The sequence below is a fragment of the Erinaceus europaeus genome, chromosome 8, assembly GCF_950295315.1.
Source record: "Erinaceus europaeus chromosome 8, mEriEur2.1, whole genome shotgun sequence".
NCBI lineage: Eukaryota > Metazoa > Chordata > Mammalia > Eulipotyphla > Erinaceidae > Erinaceus > Erinaceus europaeus.
Window position 1 is genome coordinate 75681150 of NC_080169.1, and position 12731 is coordinate 75693880.

The 12731-nt window shown below is 37.2% G+C and overlaps 1 protein-coding gene across 2 annotated transcripts in view; it reads right to left on the reverse strand.

Moving 5' to 3' along the window:
* The window catches only part of COG5 (component of oligomeric golgi complex 5), a 237610-nt gene that overhangs the window by 38764 nt on the left and 186115 nt on the right, over window positions 1-12731 (reverse strand). For both annotated transcript variants that reach the window (XM_007528314.3, XM_060196396.1), the window contains exons 16-17: window positions 11985-12047; window positions 1138-1241 (exon numbers count right to left, since the gene is read on the reverse strand). In XM_007528314.3, the coding sequence (XP_007528376.2) occupies window positions 1138-1241; window positions 11985-12047 (167 nt within the window). The remainder of the gene's footprint in view (window positions 1-1137; window positions 1242-11984; window positions 12048-12731) is intronic.

Consider the following 12731-nt stretch of genomic DNA (forward strand, 5'->3'; position numbering starts at 1 on the left):
AAACCATTATTGGTGGGAAATGGGAAGGGCCTTACTCTGAAAGTCAAACCAAGATTGAGACTAGTACAAAACCAGAGGCAGGACATTTTATACAAGAAATTCTATGCCTAAACTATAGAGTGAAGTACAGGACTGTTGTAAGAAGTAAGGAAAAGGCAAAACTTAAAAGAGAAAACTACTAAAATCTGAAAGTGACATGGGAGATAGCAATGCAAATAGAGTGCAGGACCTGGAAGTAAGACTTCCAAGTTTGATCACTGGCATTAAACATTCCAGTGTGATATTCTAGTTCTCTCAGTAAAGAAATTAATCTGGGAAAGGGAAGGAGGTCCATGAAGAGATCTTCCACTTGGTAAAGTATGTGCCTTGCTATGCTCAGAGCTCAGGGGTTGACTTTGGCACCAAATAGAAGCACCACAAATGATAGAACAGTGAATGGTAGCTCCTCCTCCTCCTCATTACAATCCTCATGCTCCTCCTTCTCTCTCATCCCCCTCACTCCCCACCCCACCATACTCCCCCCCAAAAAAATCTGGCCTGGAAGCACTGGAATTATGCTTATCTGAAGCATTTGAGCTAAAAAAAAATTAAATAAAGTTCAATAGTCCTAAAGTGTCAACCTGCATTCCATAAACTTTAATGATTCTGTTTCCATTACAAAAGAAAAACATTTAAAAAAAATCTGAAAAAGAATTTATCTGGGGGGCTAGTTAAGTGCATATATAACCAAGCACAAGGATCTGTATAAGGACCCAGGTTCAAGCCCCTACATCCCACCTGCAGGGGGGAAACTTCACAAGTGATGAAGCAGGTCTGCAGGTGTTTATCTTTCTCTCTCCCTCTTTATCTTCCTCTCCTGTCTCAACTTCTGTTTTATTCAATAAATGGAAAAAATGGTTGCCAGAAGCTGTGGAGTCATAGTGCCAGCACTGAGCCCCTGGAGGCAAAATAAATAAATAAATAAAAGTTTAATCTGTTAACAGCACACATGATGGATGAAGCTGAGTAACAAAGGCCATTAATCTCACAAGAGAAACAAAGGTTTAAATGATAAGGGACTTATGGAGTAGGAGTAGTGACGAGAGTGGAAAAAAAATCCAGTGAAGGTTACAGAAAATTTTGATCACAAGTTGTTACCCAGAGAAATCTTCTTGATGCATGGTGATGATTATGGCCTCAATAGCATCTCCCACTGAAGTCAGTAAGGGTTGAATAGCATTTCCCATAAGAACATGGATTGTCTGAAAAGACAAAATAAAAACAAAAACAAAAACTTATAATTAAATAAAAGAGAATGAGAGCTGAAGACTAGCAAAAGAAATCTGATGTGAGAAGCATTTTGACAAAATTTTCATACTATTTCACAGTAAGACTATACGTAAGGAAGCCTGTTCCTTTCCCAGTCTGCTGTCAATAATAATTTTTAAAGCTGTTGTTTCTGAAATAAACCCAATTGCAAGAAAGACTAAAGCAGAAACAAACCAATGGGACTACATCAAATTGAAAAGCTTCTGCACAGCCAAAGAAACTATTAAACAAACAAAGAGACCCCTCACAGAATGGGAGAAGATCTTCACATGCCATACATCAGACAAGAAACTAATCACCAAAATATATAAAGAGCTCAGCAAACTTAGCACCAAAAAAGGCTTTTTTATTATCTTTATTTATTGTATAAAAAGTCAGAAATTGAGAGGGAATGAGGGAAATAGAGAGGGAAAGAGACAGAGAGACACCTGCAGCACGGCTTCACCACTTGCAAAGCTTCTACCCTACAGGTGGGGACCCAGGGCTCGAACACTGGGTCATACTCATGGCAGTGCATGTACTCTACCAGTGAGCTCTCTCTCCAGCTCTAGCTGTAGTATCTAGTATACTCATAAAGGGCAGAGATGTTGTCAAATATCTCATATTGCAAAATGATAGTTCCCTACAATGAAGAATTAGTCAACCTAAAATATCTGTAATGCTATGGTTCTACAGAAGGGGTTCAGACACTGGGTAGGCTATATAAGAACTTAAACATTAGTTTTATTATTATTATTATTAGTTGGGGTTTTAGTGTGAAAACATTTACTTTATTCCAGTCAATATAAACCACTAAAATTTAAAATATAAGTACACGGTATCTACCTTAATGACAGTACCAAGATAGATAGCTTTATCTCATACATATGACTTATGTCAAAGAGAAAAGATTAAACTGGGCTCAAATTGGCTAAATTCCTGAATGTCACGTCTAGCCTTTATCTTCTAGAATAATAAATATATTTTATATATATATAGTTGAGAGAGTATTTGAGGCCCAGGAGAGGCTATGATTAAGTGACAGTAGCTTACCGATTATACAGTTATATAAATGCTCTATAGAATGTGAGAGACCTTTGGTTTCTACTGAAAGGTTTTGAAATATAAAAGGTGTTTCTTGAATTAGACTTCAAAAGAGACTTGGGTTAAGGAACAAAGTTAAGAAAGGTGGGGCTGAGAAGGCATATATTAAAGTTACAAGAGACTGGGAAGGTCAATGTAATTGGGGAACTGTAAAGTGCTCTGTATATGTAGATACAGATAAACATGTGAAGTGTCTGTCTATGTGGAAGTAGAGAGGTAAAACATGTACTCTGTGTAGACTTCTAGGGAAATGGGAAAGTTCCAGAAGTAACTGAAGAAACAATGAGAGATTTTAAGCAAAAAAAAAAAAAAAAAAAGTGGCTAAATACTTGAATTAAGAAGCACCATGCTGAGTAAATAGATTAAATGAGCACCATGATAGCATAGACGCAAAGTGATGAATGTATGAACCAAAGAAAAGATAGTAGAATTGTCAGGTTAAAGGGTTCAGGTTAGAGATACTCTGAAAAGAGAATGGTAAGATTCACTAATAGGTTTATATTTGTTTTCTTTTTTTAAATTATCTTTTTAAAAAAATTTATTTATTTATAAAATGGAAACACTGACAAGTCCATAGGATAAAAAGGGTACAATTCCCTATATTTGTTTTCAATTGAGGAAATTTTGTTTTACAAGATGGTTGTAGTTTCCAGGGTATAATTTCATATTTTCTCGAAGTATGTGTTAGCACACCCTGGGTAATTATATTTGCAAAGCATAGAGTGGAATGATTTACAGGAGACCTAGAATTTGCTTTCTTTAATGATTTGGTGGTATTAATTGTATGTATTAGATGCAGAAGCAGCAGACTGATTTGGAATTGGAGGGAGAAAATAATGAGTTCAGTTTTAGAAAGGAGTTTGAAGGGCCTATGGGAAATCTGCATGGACTATCCAATAGATACTGAGCTATTCAAGTTTGTAGTTTCTGACACATTTTGACAAGATTTAGTAGTATTTGGCTTTTAAGAGGGGTGATAAAGCCCAGAGTCAATAAGATCCCAGAAGACAGCTTATAGAGTAAGACCAAATGGCATTTTAACATCATGCAGAAGAAAAGGAGTCCTTAAAGGATTAAGAGGGATATGAGCATTCATTTACTATACTTTATATGCTGGGCACTGGCTATGCGCTTCACATTTAATGATTCCACTCAGAACTCAATTATTCTGTCTTCTAAGAGTTATTAAAATATCTAGTTTATAGATGGAAATACAAAAATTTATAGCTAGAGAAACTAGATGTAAGAACAATGTTCAAAGTCATAAGTGAGCAGGTGAAAGACTTGAGATTCTGTAGGTGCATCTAATTTCATGTGCTTTTGGTTATATTTTGCCGCTGGACATAAGGAGAGAACTTACAATTTAATGAAAATAAAATAGATAAGGCTTGAAGAAGGAAGAGCAGGTTTTCTATTTGTGGTATGAAGGGGCTATAGATCCTTCAAAAATAATTATGACCACTACCACCCCCCACTCTATCCCAGTAAACCTACTGGTGGGGCTAGGTGGTGACACATCTGGTAGAAAGCATGTTACAATGCACAGAGACCTGAGTTCAAGCTTCCCCAGTCCCTACCTGCAGGGAAGGGGGGAGCTTCATGAGTCGTGGAGCAGTGCCTTTTCTATCTCCCAGTTGCCTCTCAATTTGTCTCAATTCAAAGTATATAAGGTAAATATACCAAACAACTGGATGAAATTGGCTTTTTTTTTTCTTTTTGATGACTACAGTCATGATGGTTCAAACTCTGAGAGAATACTAAACCAAACCAAGCCTATGGTCTTCTAGATCTGCTGAACAAGAGAAAGGGTTTAATCCCTGAGTCAGCTACGACCACTGGAGGAGTTAGGGGGAGCATGAAAAAAAAAGGAACCCTAATACCATGTTTAAACTCAGTACCTGTATTCAGCTGTTAATCAATCATGCATGTACAAAGAAAACTGAAAGTGGCTTGCAACCAACGTTTAAAGAACTGAACTGAGATCTGAGACACAGGCAGCTGCAAGTAAAATAGTGTACAGTTTGCATCCAATGAAATTATTGCCAATTAAACAAAGTGTCAAAACTTGTGTGTGTGTATATATATGCTCCTATTACAATGGCTAATCTTGTATCAGGAGACAGTTCATCAGGTAGAGGTCATTCCTTGCCATGTATGAAGCCCTGGGTTCTCTCTCTCCTGAGCACTGAGGACTGTATCAAAAGGAACTCTATTAATGGGTTGGGGAGGCTACTTAGTGGTATCAAATATGTATGAAGTCCTTGAACTAACACTCCCTTGGGCATCACATTAAAAATTTGCTAGTATTCATAATATCAAGTACATATTAAAGATTGCTATGTAGACAAAGCTAGGGAATGTTATTAATTCCCAACAGAAAAGATAGGCAACAGTTGCCAGCAATCAAATGACCAAGAATCTATAATTAGGTAAGCACATCAATGAGGTAAAATAAACTACAGCTAGAGCTGGAGAGAGAGCTCACTGGTAGAGTACATGCACTGCCATGAGTATGACCCAGTGTTTGAGCCCTGGGTCCCCACCTGTAGGGTAGAAGCTTTGCAAGTGGTGAAGCCGTGCTGCAGGTGCCTCTCTGTCTCTTTCCCTCTCTATTTCCCTCATTCCCTCCCAATTTCTGACTGTTTTTATACAATAAATAAAGATAATAAAAAAGCCTTTTTTGGTGCTAAGTTTGCTGAGCTCTTTATATATTTTGGTGATTAGTTTCTTGTCTGATGTATGGCATGTGAAGATCTTCTCCCATTCTGTGAGGGGTCTCTTTGTTTAATAGTTTCTTTGGCTGTGCAGAAGCTTTTCAATTTGATGTAGACCCATTGGTTTGTTTCTGCTTTAGTCTTTCTTGCAATTGGGTTTATTTCATCAAAGATGCCCTTGAGGTGTAGGTGGGAAAGTGTTTTACCAATGTTTTCCTCTAAATATTTGAAACTTCTGGTCTAACATCCAGGTATTTGATCCACTTGGAGTTGATTTTTGTACACACAATGGAATACTATACAGCTATCAAGAACAATGAACCCACCTTCTCTGACCCATCTTGGACAGAGCTAGAAGGAATTATGTTAAGTGAGCTAAGTCAGAAAGATAAAGATGAGTATGGAATGATCCCACTCATCAACAGAAGTTGAGAAAGAAGATCTAAAAGGGAGACTAAAAGCAGGATCCGATTAAATTAAAAGTAGAGCACCAAAGTAAAAACCCTGTGGTAAGGGGTAGACATGCGGCTTCCTGGGCCGGTGGGGGTTGGGGGTGGGTGGGTGGCATGGGACACAGTCTTTTGGTGGTGGGAATGGTGTTTATGTACACTCCTAGTAAAGTGCAGTCATATAAACCACTAGTTAATTAATATGGGAGGGGAAAAATTAATTGTATGTCTCGAAGTTTTTATTTTATTTTATTTTATTTATTTTTTATTTTATTTTATTTAAGAAAGGATTAATTAACAAAACCATAAGGTAGGAGGGGTATAACTCCACACAATTCCCACCACCCAATCTCCATAACCCACCCTCTCCACTGATAGCTTTCCCATTCTCTATCCCTCTGGGAGCATGGACCTAGGGTCATTGAGGGTTGCAGAAGGTAGAAGGTCTGGCTTCTGTAATTGCTTCCCCGCTGAATATGGGCGTTGACTGGTCGATCCATACTCCCAGTCTGCCTCTCTCTTTCCCTAGTAGGGTGTGTCTCTGGGGAAGCTGAGCTCCAGGACACATTGGTGGGGTCTTCAATCCAGGGAAGCCTGGCCAGCATGTGGCATCTGGAGCCTGGTGATTGAAAAGAGAGTTAACATACGAGGCCAAACAAATTGTTGAGCAATCATGGGCCCAAAGCTTGGAATAGTGGAGAGGAAGTGTTAGGAGGGTACTTACTGCAAACTCTAGTGTACTTCTGCTTTCAGGTATATATTTTGCAGTAGTTTATGGATACGTGTGAACATAAGCTCTCTCTCACAGAAACTAGTATATATCTAGGTTATGGGACTTTCTTAGAAAGTGAACCACCTGAGATGAAATTAGAGTGTACTATAAAAGGAAAGGTCTCATCCGAGTAATGAAGCTGAAGGGTTGTCATTCCACACCTGAAGTCTCTGGACACAGTCTGAGGTGAAGCATGTTGAGGTGGCAATCGTTGCGTTGGTTAGGTTGTTTTTAAAACACAGACTGAGTCTTCTTTATATATAGGCTGTTTATTTGATATGCGGACTCTCTCAAAAGCCTAGACCAAGTAGATCAGAAGCAACCGGTGGCACAGCTATATACAAGATACTGGGTACTATACAGCAAACCCTAACAAAAGGACTTTTCAAAGTTAACCCAATTACCAAATAATGTGATGATAACTTTAACTATCCATTGTCTTTTTGAACCCTAAGACAGCAGGTACCTCACATCTCCACTATAGAGCCTATATTTCCCCCAATCCTGGAACCTTAGGATAGGGCCCACTTTCCCACATGCCTCTCCCAATCCATATCAAATAATATTGCATCTGCCAATAGCAACTTAATCAATGCAACGATTGCCACCTCAACATGCTTCAGCTCAGACTGTGTCCAGAGACTTCACGTGTAGAATTACAGCCCTTCAGCTTCATTACTCGCATGAGACCTTTCCTTTCATAGTATTCTCTAACTCCATCCCAGGTGGTTCACTGCCTAACAAAGTCCCAAAACCTAGATATAGACCAGGTTCTGTGAGAGAGAGCATATGTTCACACGTATCCATAAACTAGTGCAAAATATATACCTGAAAGCAGAAGTACACTAGAGTTTGCAGTGAGTAACCCCCCCCCCAACACTTCCTCTCCACTATTCCAACCTTTGGGTCCATGATTGCTCAACAATTTGTTTGGCTTTGTATGTTAACTCTCTTTTCAGCCACTAGGCTCCAGATGCCATCAGGATGCCTGCCAGGCTTCCCTGGACTGAAGACCCCACCAATGTGTCCTGGAGCTCTGCTTCCCCAGAAACCCACCCTACTAGGGAAAGAGAGAGGCAGACTGGGAGCATAGACCAACCAGTCAATGTCCATGTTCAGCGGGAAAGCAATTACAGAAGCCAGACCTTCCACCTTCTGCAACCCACAATGACCCTGGGTCCATGCTCCCAGAGGGATAGAGAATGGGAAAGCTATTAGGGGAGGGGATGAGATATGGAGATTGGGTGGTGGGAATTGTGTGAAATTGTGCCCCTCCTACCCTATGGTTTTGTTAATTTATCCTTTCTTAAATAAAAAATAAATTTAAAAAAGCCAATATAAATAAGAGCAAATCAAATAAAAAGGTAAAAGCAAAACTCAATGAAATAAACACACAATAAGAAAAATAAGCCCAAAGTTGGATTTCTGAAAAGATCAATGAAATTCACAAGCCCTTGACTAGACTGAACAAGGAAAGAAAGAAAATAAATCATTCATATATATATATATATATATATATATATATATATATGACGTATAAAGGGTGGGGGAGTTAACACAATGGTTATGCAAAAGACTCTCAAGCTCTGAGCAGTAAAGCCATCTGGACCTGCAGAAACTTTATAACTTCATATTTGATTATTATAGGTATTTGTTATCTATTTCTCTTTGAGTGAACTTTGACCCTCTGTAGCTAATATTACAGATACTGATGACTCAGCAACCAAATACTCACTTATATAGAACATCAAACCAATGTTAGAAGGGAGAAATGAAGAACTGTCATAGGTAAAATAGCAATACAATCATTATCTACAAAATATAATCTTAGAAACAAATGGGTGAAAGCTACCTGACTAAGATGTTTAAATGCTACTTACAGCTGAGGTGGTAATACTGAAGTGACACCAAATGCACTCACTAATTATGCCCATTAATAAAATAATACTTTATATGCTTATAAAATAAGACTATGAACACCCTGGCTAAAATAATATTAATTTTTGATAAAATCTCAAACAAGAAAAGTAGAAAAGACTGTATTTCTTACTGAGCAAATAGTATTCTTATTGCATCCTCTGTCACTTATCATTTATTATACAAAAACTGTATGGTAGTTATAGCTAGAATATAAATAAAGATATGAAACTTTAAATAATAAAAATACAGATTTTTGGTTCTTGAACTACAGCATTTATATATCATAATATTTTCTCCCTAACTCAAAATGATGTTAAATTTTCTGCAAATTCATAAATTCAAATTTCTCTTTTTAATTTTAAATCAGAGGGTTTTATGCTTTACTTAATATGTTATAACAGATTTTATATAATTTATATTTTAAAACAAAGGTCAGAAGTGCCTCATTATGCTTTGTTAACATATGCAAGTAAGTCTTTAGTTAGCAGGGCCAGTGAAGAGGGACCTTGAACAGCTAGTCTTTTTCTTACTCTGTTCTCAAGGACAAATCTGGCAATGCTTCAGCAAAGTGCAGTACCTAGCTACATCAACAATGGCTTTGGTGAGCAAACTAGAGTGAGAGTCACAAGACATGACCGAGATAATTGTCTGTGAGTTGGCATCAACATAGAATCCAAAGTGACTAATACTAGGAATAACATTTGTTTTAAACTAAAACACAGATGCAGAGAGTTAACAGTGTAATGAACTACAGGCTGTGGGATTTCTGATTTATCTTGTTCCAGCGAATTATAGGTGCTCTGTCTTAACTATAGGACAGACTTCCTCAGTAACTATGAATTGAGATCTGCAAGAGGTTAAAACCAAAATCAATTTACTGAATCACATCACACACAATAAGGAAAAGAGAAACCACTGTTTCAAGGACACAAATGTATATATGTGTATTCTATTCATGCATTTATATATGTGTATCTGTTTTTATAAATCTTATATACTATGTAGAGGGCTACAGAGTGATAGGCATCTCTTATGGAGTCACTTACCATTTATTATACAAAAGCTGTAACAGTATTTAGAGTTAGAACATAAATAAAAATATGAAACTCTAAAGCAAGAATGTTGAGAATGGTGACATGTCATTTTGTACAGTACTTTTAAAATCAATAAATTGGACAACCCTTACTAAAATTACTTTGTTGTGGCTGTGTTAACAACATATACACAATGAGACAAACAAACATGATGGGGAAATAAAAGAAACACAAGTAAAACACCCAGCTGTACTTTTACTATGCAAGGAATAACACGGTGTGTGTTTTTTTACACTCATATAAATTTAGTGTCCTTGAATTTGGGGGCCTGTTAAATCCTCATTCATATCACCTATAGGCAGCACTTGACTTCAGAATTTTTCTTCTCCCTTAGGATCTATGACACTGTTCTCTAATAATTATTTTCTCAGTCTCTGATTATTCTCTCTTTGTACCCTCTTGATTTTCTAAACTACAAATAATTCTCCTTGGAGTTTATTGATAGACCTTCAGACCTTGCTCTCAACTTTAATTCTACTCAAATGATCCAAATTAAACTCATTAGCTGATATATATTACTTGATAGACAACACCTATGCAATGGTATATAGCCCCATTTTATAAGGTACAGGAAGAGAGAACTTAATAATTTGTGTGAGGTGATAGAGCTAGTTAAATAGCTGAGATGGGATACATGTACATTTTGGCTCCAGATCTTTGCTGAATGGCCTTAGTTACATGCTCATTTTCTAGGCAGTAAATTAGTACTTAGTAAAACACTAAAAGATGCTAGCAAGGTGTAACACAGACATGACTAATTGAATCAGTAAGATCTAGGTGTGCCAGCCATATGATTTTGAGTAAGTAAGTTGTATGTGATGGAGATAACAATACATAATTTCAAACATTGGTATAAGATTTCAAAACTATCCAAGTTATTGTTTGGGGAAATGATGTTATGGCTGCATAAAGGACCAGATATGGGAAAAGTGTATAAATATTGTTGACTGTAACCCCCATCAATTTGATGTGATCTGGGGCCCATATTCAGCTTAGGAGCCTAGGTGACCTCTGCATCCCTGTAGATCTAAACTTACATTCTATGGTCATGAGTAGGAATGTTCCAAGCTGCCCCAATATCAGGACCCATATTCCTCAGGTGTAGCATAGAGTATGTTGTCCATCCTCCCTTCAGAGGATGGAACATTCTCTACCGTTGTTGATCCAAGTTGAGGGCAAGGTCCTACAGGGGCCAACAAAGGGCTCTGATTTGTTGTTCCTGGTAGAGATGACCGGTAGGTAACAATGTAGAAAGGGATTTATTTGAGGTGTAGGCCCGTCAGATTTCAGGCTCAGGGAAAAAAAAATAGTACAGCCACAGGCCCTTTGGAATATAACTAAAATAGGCCTACTAGCTATCTACAAAACTGAGATGACCAGCCCCCCCCCCCCCCACAACTCTTCATCTGCACTATTCCAGCCTTTAGGTTCATGATTAGTCAACAACTTATTTGGTTTTATGTGTTAACTCTCTTTTCAGCCACCAGGTTCCTGATGCTAGCATGATACCAAGCAGACTTCCCTGGACAGACAACCCCACCAATGTGTCCTGGAGCTCTGCATCCCTAGAGCCCCGCCCCACTAGGGAAAGAGCTCAGAGGCAGGCTGGGAGTATGGATCAACCTGTCAACGCCCATGTTCAGCAAGGAAGCAATAACAGAAGCCAGACCTTCCACCTTCTGCATCCCAAATGACTTGGGGTCCATACTCCCAGAGGATTAAAGAATAGGGAAGCTATCGGGGGAGGGAATGGAATACGGAGTTCTGGTGGTGGGAACTGTGTGGAGTTGTACCCCTCTTATCCTATAGTTTTGAAATTGTTTCCTTTTTATAACTAAATTAAAGTAAAAAATATTTCAAAACTACTGAATTGGTGCTAAATATTTCAGTATGTTGCATGTGATTGGCAAATAGTAGGTGCTAAGTATACAGTATCTATTATTATTATTATGAGAATGAATAATTTGCCTGTTTTTTCAGTGATCTTCTGTCAATTACATGATTCTGAACCACATATTGACATCATTGTCTGTGAAACTTTCAGCATATTTTAAAGGGGGGGTACATGTTTTGTTAGTACTACATATATAAATGGAAATGTAACTTGGATTCATTTTTTAAGATACATATTTCAGTAGTTTCTCAACTTTAAATTATCAACACTGCAGACCTCATTATTATTTATTGTATGAAGCTGTACTATGCATTTCAAGTATTTACCAGCATCCCTGGGTATGTAATAGCAATATCACAACCACGTACCACTCCCAGCCAAGAGAGTAATAAATGTTTTCAGATGTTTGCAAGGGAAAATGCCATCTTAGCAGAAAGCCACTGCTTTGCTGGAATAATATCTACCTGATTGTACTACCTTAAAATACAGTGAACACTTGTGAGACTCTTATTTCTGTGTATACACTTATCATAAGTGTTACACAACCTGCAGGCACCCACAGAACCTACTTTCAAATTCTAGAAAATACACATAACATATATATTCTCCTCCTTCAGGATAATAATCAATGTGCTGCTTTTGGCATTAGTAGAGAACTGAAAATTATTTCTAAAATAGGACATCACCTGCTAAGCCAAACAATTCTGAAACTCACTTTGATCTGTAGAGCTAAACATTAAATTCTTTTACCTTTAGGGCTGAAATTATAGTTTGCTCAGCAGCTGGTGGGAATGAGCTCTGGCTGGAAACCACCTAGAAAAAGGTTTGACCCAGTTACAGTTTTGCTTAAATCATTTACTTTCATAAACCCTAGTTTTAATTATGATAAAGCAATTTCTACAATGACATATGAAATAATGTCATTCCTTTAGCATGATAACTCATACATAATATTGATTAGTCAAGATCAGTTTAAAAATGTACTCATGTTTAAAGCAAATACATACTTCAAATAAACCATTAGAAATTCTCAAGTTTCAACTTGAAAAGGTCAGTATAAAATCATATTTATTCATTTCTTTTAAAAAATTTACTTTTCTCTAGGCTGACTATAATTTTCAGCAAGTCCTTAAATATAAATGTCAAACATTTCCCTTTCTTACAAATCAATACAGACATGAAAACTGTACAAATATCATTACAGACACTTAAACCAGGGTAAACAGAATACAACCTTGTATTGCTTTAGAGTAATAATCAATGAACGTGGGAACTACACTTTATATCTGTTTACTTTTTCTGTTATTTATATTTCTGAGGTTTATCCTACTAGTAAGTTTTAAAAAATAGTTTATTTAGTATATGAATTACATTATTTGGAGTCCCCCACCCCCCATTAGGTGAAAAAGACTTAAAATTTAAAAAATTTGGATAAAATTTAAAATTTGGGGATCTGAGAGGTTGCAGAGTGGATAGGTAACTGAACTTGCACTGACA